The sequence below is a fragment of the Melanerpes formicivorus genome, unplaced genomic scaffold, assembly GCF_026170545.1.
Source record: "Melanerpes formicivorus ecotype bairdi unplaced genomic scaffold, bMelFor1.0.p_v2 SCAF_80, whole genome shotgun sequence".
NCBI lineage: Eukaryota > Metazoa > Chordata > Aves > Piciformes > Picidae > Melanerpes > Melanerpes formicivorus.
This window is the reverse complement of record NW_027142432.1, coordinates 2,975,700-2,991,262: the sequence shown is the minus strand read 5'-3', so window position 1 is coordinate 2,991,262 and position 15,563 is coordinate 2,975,700. Positions and strand designations below refer to the sequence as shown.

Genomic DNA, 15,563 nt, shown 5'->3' with positions numbered 1-15,563 from the left:
AGCTGGCTCTGACCTTAGTTGCTGGTTCTTGAGCTTGGGGGCTGGGTGTGAGCTTGGCCCCTGTCTTGAGTTTAAAATGAGAGAGTTCAGGCAGTTGGAAGTTGAAGCTGAGCTGCTTTGCACTGCAGTGCTTCAGAGTTTGTGGTGCTCCAAAGGCAGATCTCAAAGAGCTGCTGCAAGAGTTGAGCTGAAGTGGCACAGTGCCCTGCAGAGGCAAAAGCTTTTCCCTCCCAGTCAGCCATTGGAATCCTCTCCCCAGGGCAGTGGTGGATTGCCCTGCAGGGCAGAGTTGGAAGGCTCAGCTTGGCAGGGGGCTGGGCCAGCTCCTTCCCAGGCCAGTGTCAGCTGGCAAGGTTGGAGCAGCTGAGCCTTGGGGTCCCTTGCAGCCTGGCATTGTGTGGCAGCAGAGCTGCGCTGCTGGTTTTGAGGGCACTTGGAAAGCTTCTGGAGCATTTGTGCAGAGTGTGCAAGACATCCCTGAGCCTAGCAACTCCCTCAGCTCTCTTCAGAATGAACTCTGCAGAGCTGGAAGAGCTTTCCAGGAATTTGGCAGAGTTTGGGAGGAGTTTGGAAGGGATTTTGGTTCTCCTCCTCCTTGTCCTCCTCCTTGTCCTCCTCTGCCTCCTCTTTTTCCTGCTCTCCCTGGAGGCTGCCCTTAGACTCCTAGAATCCTAGAGTGGTTTGGGTTGTCAGGGAGCTGCAAAGGTGCTGCAGTCCAAGCCCCTCTGCAGTCAGCAGGGACATCCTGCACTAGCTCAGGTTGCCCAGAGCCCTGTCCAGCCTGACCTTGAACCTCTGCAGGGCTGGGACCTCAAGCCCCTCCCTGGGCAACCTGTTGCAGTGTTCCAGTAGCCTCCTGGTGCAGAACTTGTTCCTCACCTCCAATCTCAATCTGCTCTGCTCTAGTTTGAAGCCATTGCCTCTGGTGCTGTCCCTGCAGGCTTTGCAAAGAGTCCCTCTGCAGCCTTCTTGTAGCCTCCTTCAGGTACCAGAAGGTCACTCTTAGGTCTCCCCAGAGTCTTCTCTTCTCCTCTCCAGTCTGAACACCCCCAGCTCCCTCAGCCTGTCCTGGTAGCAGAGCTGCTCCAAGCCCCTGATCATTTTTGTGTCCCTCCTCTGGGCCCTCTCCATCAGGTCCATGTCCTTCCTGTGTTGATGGTTCCAGAGCTGGCTGCAGTGCTGCAGGTGAAGTCTCAGCAGAGCAGAGCCAAGTGCCAGGATGGCCTCTGTCCATCTCTGGCCATGCTGCTTTTGGTGCAGCCCAGGCTGCCCTTGGCCTTGTGGGCTGCAGGCTCCCCCTGTCTGTTCCTGTCCAGCTTCTTGTCCAGCAGCACCCCCCAGTGCTTTTCTGCAGGGCTGCTTCCTATCCCCTCCTCCCCCAGCCTGTCCTGATTGTGAGGATTGTGCCAGGCCAGGGGCAGGACCCTGCCCTTGCTCGTGTTGAAGCTCAGGAGGTAGCCCTGGGCCCCCTCTGCAGCTTGTCCCCTTGAGCTCCTCCAACTTGTTCTGCAGGGTATTGCCTCAGGTTTAAGGAGCCAGAGAGGCTCTCTTTGAGCCTTGTGAAAGGAGTTGATGCCAAGCTGCGGCCAGAGGGTTGGATAGAATTGGGCAGTTTCCATGGCTGTGCTGTTCAGAGCTGCATCCTACAGTGCAAAGCATCCAATCCACAACAATCCATAGTGTGCCTGGGCCACGGGAGCCAAGCAACCTCCCTAGGCCAAAGCTTCCTCCAGAGCTCCACCAAATCAGGCCAGAACCCCAGGCCCCAAATGCCTTCCCCCTCCCCCATGCCTCTCTGCCCCTCCTCCCCCCATCCCCAAGAGCTGCAGTTACAGTTCTGGTAGGCAGCTCCCAGGTGAGCCAGGCCGCTGCAGGCCGCAGTTGGCAGCATTGCCAAGGCCTCAAAGCTCCTCTGCAGAGAGAGATCCCAGAAGCTGTTGCTGGGAGCAGAGAGGAAGGGCAAAGGAGGTTGGAGTTCCTGTGCTGTTCCTTTGTAAAGAGTGAGTGCAGGCCTTGTGGGGATGAACTAAGCTAGATGGCACTTTGTGGTGTCCCTCTGGACTCTGCTGTCCCTGCTGGCAGTCTCTGATCTCTGCTGTAAGACATCCCAGTGCCTTACTCCGACAACAAGGATCCTCATCCATGCTCTCATCCAGGGGCTTCTGTTGGGCCCTGATGGATGTGTAGATCAGCCCTGGAGACTTGGTGGGGCCCTGGTGACTCTGAGAGGGCAGCAAGTGAGTGGAGATGGAGCACTGGATGGAGAGATGGAGGGTGAAGGCTGCAGGGGTGGGAGGGCTTAGTTCAGCAGCTGTGTGGCTCTGCCTGGCTCCTGCCTCCAATGGTGCTGGCAGCAGCTGACCCCTGAAGCTCAAAGCCCCAAACCCTGCCTGGCTCAGGACAGTCCCCTGACCCCTCCTGACATCCAGCACAGCCCAAGCAGGCACTCAGGGCTCCTAGCCACACAGCCCAGCCATCCCCCATGGCAGGAGTCACCTGAGGTCTCACTGCCTCTCTGTCCCCCTTGCTCTCATCAGTTGCTGCCTGAGGTGTCTGCAGGGTCCCTCCCCAGCCCCCATCTGTAACCCCCCCTTGGCTTGGTGCTGTTGTTTCAGCCCTCCAGCTGATCCCAGCCTTTAGTCTCAGGCCCCTTCCATTCTTGTGCTGCTGCTTCCAGCCCAGTTCCTTAGATGCTTCCTCAGCCACAGCATTTCCCACTCCACCCTTCCAGCTGCAGTGGCAGTAGAGATGAGGGACCCAGGGCCATGGGACACCCAAGGCAGCAGGGCCATGGATGTGGTGGGAATGAGGGAAGGGCCTGGGAGTGGTCAGGCAGGAATTAGGCCTTGTCCCCCCAAAAAGGGGAGAGGATCCAGGGCCCAGGTAGCAAATGAGTGTGCAGGGAATGGCAGAATCTGGCAGCATTTCAGGAGGTGAAAGGAGTGAATTGTGCTGCAGCTCTGCATGTGTCAGCTGGGAGATGAACAGCAGCCCATGGGCACTGTGCCCTCCCATCCAACCTCATTTTCTCATGGGGATGTGGAGTGGCAGCTCCAGGAGAACTGCAAAGAGCAAGCTGAGAGAAATGGTCAGGGACAGAAGGAAGCAAAACTCTTTCCAGTGAGTCTCTTTGGACTGCAGGTGTGTGAAGGGTGCTGGAGGTGTGAGGTTTGGGCAGGAACCAGAGACTCCTCCAGCATTCCAGTGAGGGCTGAAGAGGTTTAGCAAGAAGCTGCCCAAGTCCCTTCCCCCTTTGATGCACCTTCAGAAAGCATGAAGCTCCCTTTGTGTGTGTCCTGAGGGCTGCTGTTATCTTCTCTTGGGGAGTGGGCAGCAGAGAGGTGTGTGCAGGGCAGAGCTGAGCACAGAGTGGGTGTGGTGGGTGCCTGGGTAGGCAGTGGGAGGAAGCTTTAGGCAATGCCTGGGAGAGGCTGTGTGGAGGCAGCTGTGTTGTGGTGCTGGCCTGCAGCTGCAGCAAGGAGCTGAGTCTGCACTTGTTGAGGCCTCCCATCTTGAGCAGCCCTGTCTGTGTGCTGTGGCTGTGCTGCTGGGCTTGGGAGCTGCCCCCAGCAAGGCTGAGCTGTGCTGCCTGGTCCTGGGCAGTGCTGAGCCATCCATTGCAGGTCAGTCCTCTCTGAGACCTTTGCTTCTCTGTGGCAGGAGTTGTGTCCCTCTCTCTCCATCATCCCTGCCCCTGTGTGCTGTGGAAAAGCAGAGTTTGCAGATCTGTCCCTTGGAGCAGCCCTGCAGATAAGAAACCCAGAGTGGGGCAACAGCAGGACCCCAGCCCCCAGAATCCTAGAGTCCCAGGGCACCTCCCAGCCTCTTCCACCTCCTCCTGCCCACCACATTACATCCCTCCAGGGGTCCTGAGGCACATCAGGTGTTGGAGTTTAGGAACTCCCCAGGCTTGTGGGGGTCAGTTGTGTGGCAGGAGGTGACTGGGGTTCGGATGTGGTGGGTGGTGGGAGAAGGTTGAAGGTGGTTTGTTCTTCCTTGGTCAATGCTGCTGCCTCCATTGCCTGAACCAGGAGAGATTGGGCCAGGATCCCCCCTGCCAATGCCACCAGGCTCGAGGAGAATGGGACCACTGGTAAGCCCCAGGGAACCTCAGGGTACTGATCACAGGAACCTGGGGTCTCAGTACAGGTATTAAAGGTCTGAACCCACACTGTGGCAGAAACTGAGGGTTTGAGGTCCCCTCTGCATTCTCTCCTCTAGCTGGGTGTTGGGAGTCAGGGAGTGTCATGACCCAGGCAGGATCTGAGGGTTTGAGGTCCTGGGCTCAGGTGCTTCCATCTTCCCTATTGCAGAGCTGTGACCCCTTCCTGCCACAGTATGGCCTCACAGAAGGACCCAGACAAGAGCTGGGAGGAGAAGCAGCACCCAGAGATCAAGTTGGAGAAGCCAATGTGCAGTGCCAAGGTAGAGGAGGATGAGGAGGAAAAAGAGGAGAAGATGGAGGATGATGCTGAGAATGACAACTATGAAGAGGAGGATAATGATGATGAAGGTGACCAGGATGAGGGGGAGGAATATATGGAGGAGGATGAAGCCAGAGCAGGTCCCTCAGTGTCACCCAAAGAGCTGAATCAGTGCCCTGAGTGTGGGCAGAGCTTCCCAGGTAGCTCAGAGCTAGTGAAGCACCACTGCCCGCAGCCTGGCACCCGGCCCTTCGTTTGTGGTGACTGTGGCAAGAGGTTCCGCTGGAACTCTGAGCTCATCCAGCACCGCCGCACCCACACTGGAGAGAAACCTTTCACATGTGCTGACTGCGGCCAGAGCTTCACCCGGCGCGGCACTCTCACTCGGCACCGCCGCACCCACACTGGAGAGAAGCCCTTCTTCTGTGTGGACTGTGGACAGAGCTTCACCCAGCGCGGTCATCTCACCCAGCACCGCCGCACCCACACTGGAGAGAAACCTTTCACCTGTGCTGACTGCGGTCAGCGCTTTACCCTGCGCGGCGAGCTCACCCAGCACTGCCTCACTCACACTGGAGAGAAGCCCTTCTCTTGTGACAGCTGTGGCAAGCGCTTCAGACAGCTCTCTCATCTTAGGCAACACCACCTCACCCACAGCAGTGAGAAGGCCTTCACCTGCAGGGACTGCGGCAAGAGCTTCAAACACAGGTCCACTCTCACCATCCATCGCCGCATCCACACTGGAGAGCACCTGTTCCCCTGTGCTGAGTGTGGCAAGAGCTTCACCACGAGTAATCGATACATCCGGCACCAACTCATCCATAATGGTGAGAAGCCATACAGCTGTGCTGACTGCGGCAAGAGCTTCACCCAGGCGGCAGGCTTCATCGATCATCGTCGCGTGCACACTGGTGATAAGTCTTTCAGCTGTGCTGAGTGTGGCCAGGCCTTCAGACACAGGAGCACTCTCACTGAGCACCACCGCACCCACACCGGTGATAAACCTTTCACCTGTGCTGACTGTGGGAAGAGCTTCAGATGGCGCCAAAGTCTCACTCGGCACCGCCGCACCCACACTGGTGAGATGCCCTTCACGTGTGGCGCTTGCGGTCAGAGTTTCACCCAGAAGCGATCCCTCAGCAATCACCGCTGCACCCACAACTGAGAGCAGCCTGCACTGGAGGGGAGGCATAAATCCACCTAAAATCTGTTGGGTAATCGTGACCCATCTTTGAGGGCCTTTCCAGGATCAAAATCATCTCTTTTTCCTTTGCAGTTCTCAGGGACTGGGGACACCAGCAGCAACAAACACCTCCTGCCCTTCTGAACACCAATTGTTGCTAATGAGAACAATTACAGTGCTCAGTTGGCTCAGCTGGAGCTCCCAGTGAAGCTGGGAAGGGCTTTGCCAGGGTCTGTCTGGTTCTTCCCCAATGCTTTGTGTCTCCCTGGGGTAAGAAATCCTCTCTGTATATTCACCAATCATGTCAATAAACCCCAAAAGTTACCCAAATCCTGTCTGTTTGCTTTTATTTCAGATATCCCTGCCTCAATGCCTGAATTTTGGGGGCATTTCCTCCCAAGGGATGGGGTGGAGCTGTGTGCCCTGTTCAGGGAGGGGAAAATGAAGCTCTCAGAGAAGTCTTGAGGGACATCTCAGAGGCATTCTTCAGGGGCTTTCAGGTGATCTTAGGTGTTTGGGATTTGGATGGTCCTAGGACTGACTCTAGGGATCTTTGGAGGGTGTAGGGGGAAGCTCATGGAGATCTTTGGAAGAACTCAGAAAGCTTCTGTTGGCTTTCCACTCGGGCTGGAACAGGTTGAAGAGCTGAGAAGAGGTTAAGCTGCCTGTTCCCCCCCAAAACAGAAGGAAGGGAAAAATAACACACATGAATCAAAAAACCCTCTGGGCTGGGATAAGGACTTGAGATAAGATCAAAAGAGTTGAATCCAAAGGAGATCCCATAATACACACTGACCTGAGGCTGTTTGCAGAAAGAAGCACAGCAGTGAGCAGCAGCAGCCAGGAGTTAAACCCCTGCAGCCCTGCCCCTCAGCAAAGAATCAGCACCTGAGAGCCAGAACCCAACAGCAGCAAACAGAACAGGAAGCCTCTCATGTTGCCATCTGAACTTCAAGCCCTGTAGTCCTTTGCTCCAGCCAGCACTGTCCCTGTGAAGGTGACATGAGGCAGGATGGAGTAATGGCAGCAAATTTTCAACTTAACCTTTGATATTGCCAAGCCCTCATTCTGTGCCACCTGCACCATGCCCATCAGCAATCAACAGCACACCTCAGGCACTGTCCATTCTCACTCCACAGGAGGTCACTTTGCAGTACCCAGAGGGCTGCTCACTGCAGGTGCTCTGCAGCTCCACTCTGTTCCAGCACAGTCTGGATCAGTCCATGCCCAGTCCAAATGCTGCAAATGTTGGAGCTGTGTTTCCAGCTCTGGGACAATCAAGTCCAGTGACTCCTTCCATGCCTCCAAGTGAAAGCAAACTGTGGCTTGCATCCCAGTACTCAGCTTCCAACACATCCAGGTGTGGGGATCCTCCTGTCACATCAGAAACACAGATGGGTTCCACCCCTCATGGTATGGTGGTGTCAGAGCACTCTGGGCACCTGTATCTACTAAAGCTTTATCCTCTCATGGGTTCAACTTGCCAGGCCATTGGTTCTGTACAGTCCAACAAACCAATTTGTCTCTCCATTCCATCTGCTTGGAGGCAGAGCCCCTCTAATTCTGCCTTGGGTCCCTTGTATCTTGTGAAGATGCTTTGGGAGTCCCTTCAGGAGGACCAGAAGCAGTTTCAACTTCCCTGCTCTTCTTAGGCCATTTCCCACTGGAAACTGAGGCAGCATCTCTGGGGGGACAATTCCCTTGTAAGTCACAGACTCCTGCAGCCAGGACTGGATTGGGTTTTCCTTTCCACTTCCTCACATCCTCCCCATGGTCACACAAGTAAAGCAGAGGGTGTGCTGTGGTGTGTGCCTCCCAGATTCTCTCCCTTGGACAGGGGAGCAGCTGCTCCTCCTGGCTGAAACACAGGACTGTACAGGTGGGGAACAAAAACTTCTTCTGGAGCTGATGGAAATCCTGGGACAGTTCCTTCACAGCTGAAACACAGGCCTGGACAGAGGAGCAGAGATGTCCTTTGCCTTGCTGGGGCCTGCTGCTTGTTTCATCCACTGTTTGTCCTTGGTCATCTTCCAAAGCCAGAGATAAGAACCAAGCCAGCAGCCCTGGCTCTTTCTCTTGTTCCCATGGGAACCCTGATCCCTCCTGGTCCTTTGCAGGATCAGCTGCTTTCCTTGTAAACTTCTTTTTCCCTACAGGAGTGTTGCAGATGTGCCCTGGGGAATGAGCAGCAAGGATATCAATGAATAGATATATTGGTAGTCTATTGATATACAAACTATGCAGCAGGGGATTTAGTTTCTATTCACAGGCAGCAGTATTGGGTTGGTGGAACCACCTCTGCAGAACGTTTGTGCCTGGGCACTTCAGAGGAACCAAATGAGTTCTAGAATTTAGAGTTGAAACTGATTGGAAAAACAGTGGGGGAGGGGTTGGTCGGTGACCGGCAAACCCTCAACCCAGGACAGTTTCAGCACTACCTGAACCCAAATTCTATAAAGCAAAGGTTTGGCTTCCTCACGAGCTGAGAACCTCATGAAATCTTTCCTTGGTGATGTGTTTAGAGTCCTGACAGCGCGGCACGGCTGTGCCCTCATGAGGAACTAGAGAACGGCGCCGACCGCGTGGCTGTGCCGCAGGGTTGCTGCTTCTCCCAGAGCACAAAGGTCCTGGAGCCTCCCAGGGGAAGCTTCAGAGGCTTTTGCCGCTGGCTCCACGAAGCGCAGCACCTGGCAAAGGTTCCCCGCTCTGGGGGCTGTAGCGCTTCAGGACCGGTGGTGCACAGGGGCTGCCATGGTTTCCTCCCGTGGCGATGGCTCATGCGGCAGTTGACCCCACGCTCCACGGCACTGCCCCCAGCCGGGCAACAGTGGCAATGTGCAGCGAGGCCTTCTGGAGCTGCTTCAAGTCCTGTGCACGAGCACCAGCGTGGGGGGCACTTGTTTACCAAACAACTCCTATTTACCATTTGCCCCAAAGAATACTGCTCCAGTCAGCACCCACTGCTAACACAATAATTAACCAATCAACTGATACTTTGCCAAATGAGCATAAGCACACGCTGTAAACAGGGCAAACAAACATGTAGCCTGGGCCTTGTTTGCCACAGGGGTGGAAACATGCCCAGGCAGATTGTTGACCTGGACTCAGTGGTGCCAAGGTGCCCCCGCCCAACTCCAGAAGGGAGGGAGGACAAAGGGGGTTTGAGTCACACACACAGAAGCATGTTCTGGTAATATTTGGGGCACAATCCTGGTCATAAGCACCATTCACTATGAGGGGCAGCTGATCCTGGCACAGGCTGCTTCTCTGACACAGCTGCCATGCCTGTGGCACTGTCTGTAGGTCCAGAGACCTTCTCTTGTCCCTGAGCCCTCTGCACAGTGATGAGCAGGGCTTGAGAGGCATGGGCCAGGCCCAAATACATTGCAGTGATTTCTGTCTCTCAGGAACAACAGGCTTTCCCCAAGCCTTTCCCCAGGTGGGGAGGATTTTGCACGTGCTCAGGGCTGAAATTCCAAAGCACCAGAGGTGACCACCAGCCTAAGAATTTGCCCCTTCCCTCCCCCACTCCCTGTCACTCCTCAGCATCCAGTATCTGGGCAGATCTCAGAGTGGTTTCCTTGGGAGTGTCCTGTATTGCTTTGGATGAAACCAGAGCAAGCTGCCCAGCAGTGAACAGCACAGCTCTGAGCCATTGCCCTAAGCTAATACTCAGCACCATCAACAGTACAAACAGGACTGCAGCTCATCAGACCCCCCAAAGAAAATCCATCAACAAAGTGAACACACCACAGGAAAGAAAATTTCTTTCTAACTCTGTTGACAAGCCTCAAGCCTTAATTGAATCCTCTTCTCTTCTCCTCTCTTTTTGTTGCCTCAATCCTGCCAAAATCTGTCCTCATTAAGGCAGCTGCTTTCCTGCCCAACGTTGGGCTCCAGAGAAAGAATGTAATGGGTTCAGCTGAACCAGCAGCTTAAGCTCTCTGCCTCCCCCAACACAGAACTGGGGGGAAAGAACACCACACAAAACCACTTTGTGTTGATACAGAAACAAATGAGAGAAGAGTTTCCTGAGCAAATCAGATCATCAGAATACAAAAGTACAGTGACCTCAGCCTGTGTGCAGAAAAGCCACAGTGGAAAGCAGCGGCAAGCAGCAGCAAGCAAGGCAAAAGCCCAAACCAGGGAGCTGCTCCCCTATCCCTCCCTGTCCCACTGCCATCCCAGCAGAGCAGCCAACACCCAAAAAATCCCAGGACCCAGAAGCAGCAACTGGAACAGGGAGCCTCCCATGTTGCAACCTGAACTTCAAGCCCCATCATCCTTTGCTCCAGCCAGCACTTTCATTTCTGAGGCTGGCATGGCTGCAGCATGGTCTGGATAACAGCAGCAGAGTCAACTCAACCCATGACAATCAGGAGCCCTCCAAGTGAAATGGAAAGAGCCTCTCAGCTTCTGTGAACAACTTACACTGCTTTGAAGGCAGCTGGACTTGCCACATGGATGCATTAGCTGACAGCCCAGAAGAGCCCAAGGGGGCAGTGGAAGGTGACTTCAGAAGGATCCTTGAAGATGAAGCTCAGACAGACTTCATGATTTGTAGCTGGAGCCTTGGTATTTCCTACTGGGATCTCCTTTGGATTCAGAGCCCTGTGACAATTCACAGGGTCACAGGTGACAGGATGTTAGGGGTTGGAAGGGACCTCTGGAGATCTCTGAGTCCCCCTGCCAGAACAGGACCATAGAATCTAGTGCAGGTCTCACAGGAACACATCCAGACAGGGCTGGCAAGTCTCCAGAGAAGGAGACTCCACAACCTCTCTGGGCAGCCTGTTCCAGGGCTCTGTCAGCCTTACAGTAAAGAAGTTCTTCCTGCTGTTGAAGTGGAACTTCCTGTGCTGCAGTTTCCATCCATTGCCCCTTGTCCTATCCCAGGGCACAAGTGATCAGAGGCTGTCCCTGCCTCTTGCCTCCTGACCCCCAGCCCTCAGATATTGATAAACATTGATCAGATGCCCTCTCAGCCTTCTCCTCTCCAGATTAAACAGCCCAAGGCCTCTCAGCCTCTCCTCATCAGGCAGTGCTGCAGTCCCTTCAGCATCCTCACAGCCTCTGCAGCAGATCCCTGTCCCTCTGGAACTGGGGAGCCCAGAACTGGATGCAATATTCCAGGTGGGGCCTCCCCAGGGCAGAGTAGAGGGAGAGGAGAACCTCCCTGGATCTGCTGACCACACTCTTCCAAATGCATCCCAGGATCCCATCGGCCTTCTTGGCCACCAGGGCACATTGCTGTCCCATGCAGAACTTGCTGCCCACCAGAACTCCCAGGTCCTTCAAGGGGCTGCTCTCTAACTATTTCGTCCCTTGAGTGCTGTAGGGTTCACATTGCTCTGGACATTGCATGGTGCAGATCACCTCTAGTGAATCTGAGGCTCCCCAGAAATTGCCCCTGGGTTCCTCTTAATCACATGGATCCTGTCCCAGCAGGCACTAGTGCAGGAGAAGGAACACCAGACTGAAGAGAAGGAGAAAGGGAACTGAAAATCTCATCACCTGAATCTAGAAAGAAAGCCCTTGGTAGCAAATGTCCATTCTGGATGGACACAGAACACAACAGAGAGAGCTGATGAGAGCAACTGCTGGGGGTGCACCAACTGCCCTGAGAGCCCTAAGGAAGGGCTGGAGGGGGGAGGGCATTCACTGGAATTCCAGTACCTGATAATACCTCTTGGACATACTGAGAATCACAGAATTGTCAGGGTTGGAAGGGACCTCAAGGATCATCCAGCTCCAAGCCCCCTCCCATGGGCAGGGACACCTCACACCAGATCAGGTTGCTCACAGCCACATCCAGCATGGCTTTCAAAGCCACCAGGGATGAGACTTCCACCACCTCCCTGGGCAACCTGTTCCAGTGTCTCTCCACCCTCATGGGGAAGAATTTCTTCCTAACATCCAATCTGAATCTCCCCACTTCAAGTTTTGCTCCATTCTCTCCCAGTCCTATCCCTACCCAACACCCTAAGAAGTCCCTCCCCAGCTTTCTTGTAGCCTCCTTCAGATACTGGAAGGCCACAAGAAGGACTCCATGGAGCCTTCTCTTCCCGAAGCTGAACAGCCCCAACTCCTTCAGTCTGTCCTCATAGCAGAGCAGCTCCAGCCCTCTACTCAGCCCCATGGTCCTTCTCTGGACACCTTCCAGCACCTCCAGATCCTTCTTGTAATAGATGCTCCAGAACTGGACACAGAGCTCCAGGTGGGGTCTCACCAGGGTGGAGCAGAGTGGGAGAATCACCTCCCTGGCCCTGCTGGCCACATTGCTCTTGCTGCAGCCCAGGATACAGTTTGCTCTCTGGGCTGCAAGTGCACACTGGTGGCTCCTGTTGAGCTTGTGGATGAACACTTCCCTTAAGGATAATCCAGAATTAGAAGCACAGGATGGGGATGGAAGAGGCTCCTGATCCAAAGAAGAGACATTCCAAATGTGTCCAGAGATGCAACCTAACTGATTAGCAAACATTGACTGCCTGAAGTCAAGGCACCTCTGTGGGAAAAACACTCAGGCTGTGCATCCATCCAGGCAGTCCCCATCCAATAATAAGGAACAAACACACAGGGTGGGCAGCACCAGGAGGAAGGGAAAGTCTTGGAGATGTGGCAGAAAAGGCAGGAAAAGATTAACCCTCAGCTGGTCAGGAATCTGTGCCCCTGGGGCTGTGCTCCCAAATACAACTGTGGCTGATCAGTGAGAGACTCCAAGTTGGGTCCAAGGAGATGTGAAATGGCACAAATGAAACAATGCTGCAAAGGAAAGGGCCTCTGCTTGGCACAGCTTAGCTTGATGGTTTCTGCCTTGCTCAGGAGAAAGTGAAGCAGAAAAGGCCATGGTGAAGATCTCTGCTCTCCCAGTCCTCTGGAATAGGACTGCAGGTGCAGGATCAGCTTCCCAGGGAGGAGGGAAACAGGTTGCAGAAATAGCTGCTCAGGAGGAAATGGCTCCAGGCATGGTCTTTGCCTCAGAAGGAGGAGTGGGCACAGCACTGAACACAAGTTGTTGTGTTTCCATGGATCAGAGAGGAAGGACATCCATAGACATGGGTGAGAGATGGGAACAAAGCAGGATTGTGCAGGAAGGAGGAGCCAGCACAAGTTCTGCCCCATGAGGGGAGTGGAACACTGGAACAGGTTGCCCAGGGAGGGGGTTGGGGTCCCATCCCTGGAGAGATTCAAGGTGAGGCTTGACAGGGCTCTGGGCAACCTGATCTAGTTGAGGATGTCCCTGGGAAGGTTGAACAAGATAACCTTTGGAGGTCCCTTCCAGCCCAGCCCATTCTGTGATCAGTGAGATATGGGAACCAAGCAGATTCTGCATGGAGTGCAAAAGGAAGACACCACCTGGGGCTTCTCAGAGCTCTGGGCCTGGCTATGGTTGTGGATTCCTGACTTGGGCTTCAGTCTCAAGAAGTTGGTTGGAGCACTAACCCTGAGCTTGTTCCCCTTTGTTTACATGGCTGTTATAGTGCAGGGCATGTGTGAGTGCTGGTCTGCTTGAGGGAGCAGAACAGGGGACAGCAAGGACCTCTCTGGGAAGAGCTGGGGCAAATGTTGCCTTCAAGAGCAGGCCCTAAGCCTCTGTATTCTCCTAAGCTCCCATTTCAAGGACCAGGCCTAAGGCCTGTCTGCATTTCATAGAGCAATACTGAGCAAGACTTTCCTGAGGTTCTTCTCCCTATTCCAAATGCCCTGGGATGGAACAAACCCTGCACACAGGGAAGAAGGCCAACTGCAGATGGGTTGTGGCAGGAGAAAAGTGGCCAGACACAGGAATTGTCCTCCCCCAGACTCAACACTGCTGTGGCCACATCTGGATTCCTGGTATCTGGGTGCAGAGTTCAGAAGTCCAAAGGGGAAGCCAGGAACTGGGGAGGCTGTAGAGGAGATTTCCCAGGATGGGGATTGACATCTCTGTGGAGAGGCTGAGTGCTGGGCTGCTTCAGCCTGCTGAATGGAGGCTCAGGGCACTGCCATAGCAGTGTGCACATGGCTGAAGGGTGGTTTCAGAGAGGATGGAGCTCTTCTGGAGAGTGGAAAGAGACCAAAACCTTCAGAAAGTGCAGCTTGGAAGGTTCAGAGTGGAGAGGAGGCCAAAGAAATGTCCCTCAAAGGGCAGAGCTGCTATGCATGAGGCCATCCAGAGATGTCAGGAAATGGCAGGGAGAGCTGAGACAGCTCAGGGAAGGGATGGAAATAGCAGGGGCAGAGCTGGATGGGGAAGCAAGATTGGTGTCAGCAGACTGAAGGGAAAGAGGAGCAGGCATGGGACAGTGTAGGAGAGGCTGCAGTAGGGATGGCCAAGGGCCCTGGCAAGGCTGAGAGGCTCAACAGGGCCAAGGTCTTTATTCCCTTGGCTCTGGCAGGTGCCTCTGCCACCAAGGCCTGTGAGGAGAAACTTGGCTTTGAGGCTATGAGGTTCTTCTAGTCCAAGGTCAGTGGTCAGGGCTTGGCCTTTCTGCTTCCTAGACCAAAGGCAAGTTTTTCTCCCCTGCACTTTGCCTTTGTCTCCCTGCAATCCTGGCCTCTAACAAGCTGCTCTAACGAGTCCCTGGGGAGCCTTTGTCAGTAACCAGCCTCAGTGAGGCCAATCAGTGCTTCAAGGTACTTTGGAGTTTGCTTCTGACTTGGACTTCTTGAGAGGCTTCTTGGCAGTACCTTGGCAGAGTCTCCTGGCAGTACCTAAGGATGATGTAATCAGCCCCAAATACTCCATGGGGCTCATTAAATACTGCTGAACCTCTAATTATTGTCAAAGTTTTTGCAGCTAATTGGAGAGGTTTTTATTGCACAAAGCATCTGATGAAAATTATTTCACAGGGTGAATCAGAGACCTGAGCCACAGGTGAGGGACAGGATCTGCCTTGCCAGGGGCTGGGGGTCAGGGCTTGGCCCTTTGGATCAGTGAAACCCCTCCAGGTTTCCTCAGCAGCAGAGCCACCTTGAGCTGCTTGTCCTGACCTGTCAGCACTGCCTCAGTTCTCTGCTCTCACCACAGCCTGGAGATGCTTCAATGCCTCCAGTGATGCTTCCCTTGCATCCACTGTCTCCTTCTGCTCTAACCAGACCCTGGGGACCCTTTCCCAGTATGCTTCACTGGGACCCATTAAGAGTAGAAGAAACTTCAGAGTTTGAATCTGACTTTGACTTCTGGAGAGGTTTCATCAGCTTCTCAGTCTCTGAGGTTCATGGACATGGCACCAAAGCCACCAGAGGGCTCCTTTAAATACCTGGGCTGGTCCTTTTGTGCTGAGCCAGGCCAGGCTCCTGGGCTGGAAGGTGTTGCTGGCAAGCAGGCAGCGCTGCAGAGAGACAGGTCTGTCCAGGAGCAGCTCCTCTGCACAGCACAGTAGGACTGATGACACTGCCAGAGGATCTCAGGGAGATGAGGAAGGCAGAAACTGCTTTGAGGTGTCCAGGACTGGAAGAGTGACTGAGAGCTCGCTGGAGGAAAAGTCACTGCTGTAGCTCCTGCAGGCACTCCATCTCAGCAGCTGACATTCAGCGGAAGGCTCCTGGAGTGTGCACCCAAAAGGAGGACCAAAGCCCTTCAGTTCCATCCTGTGAGCAGCAGTGAGCAGAGCTGGGTAAGGAGAAGGCTTCACCCCCAGCCCCTCTGCCTTTCTCTCTTCCCTTCACTGTCCCTGTAGCACTGCAGGCCTGCTCCCTGTTTCTCCACCTCTCCATGTGACTCTTATTACCTGGGATTGGGCTGTTGGTCACTTGCTGTTCTGACACCAGAGGAATCTTCATGGCAATTCTGGGTCCCTGCTGCTTTTGAAGTTGTCATGAATTCTGCCATTGGGTTGGTAGTGATGGGGAATGAGTTGATCCATTCCTCATGCACCTCAGGGACAGGGCTTACAATGAGGTTGAGAGAAGTGTGCCCTAACTTGTCTCTGTCTTTCCCTCCTTGCACAGGTCTCCATGGCCAGAGGCAGCAG

General features: G+C 54.3%; 1 protein-coding gene across 1 annotated transcript in view; it reads left to right on the top strand.

The window, feature by feature from the left end:
* LOC137454451 (zinc finger protein 721-like) overlaps window positions 1-5,633 on the top strand; it is a 144,583-nt gene extending 138,950 nt beyond the window's left edge. The window contains 1 exon segment of the mRNA XM_068164489.1: window positions 4,720-5,633. Within this exon segment, the coding sequence (XP_068020590.1) occupies window positions 4,720-5,589 (870 nt within the window). The 3' untranslated portion in view covers window positions 5,590-5,633.
* Window positions 5,634-15,563: the final 9,930 nt, after the last annotated feature.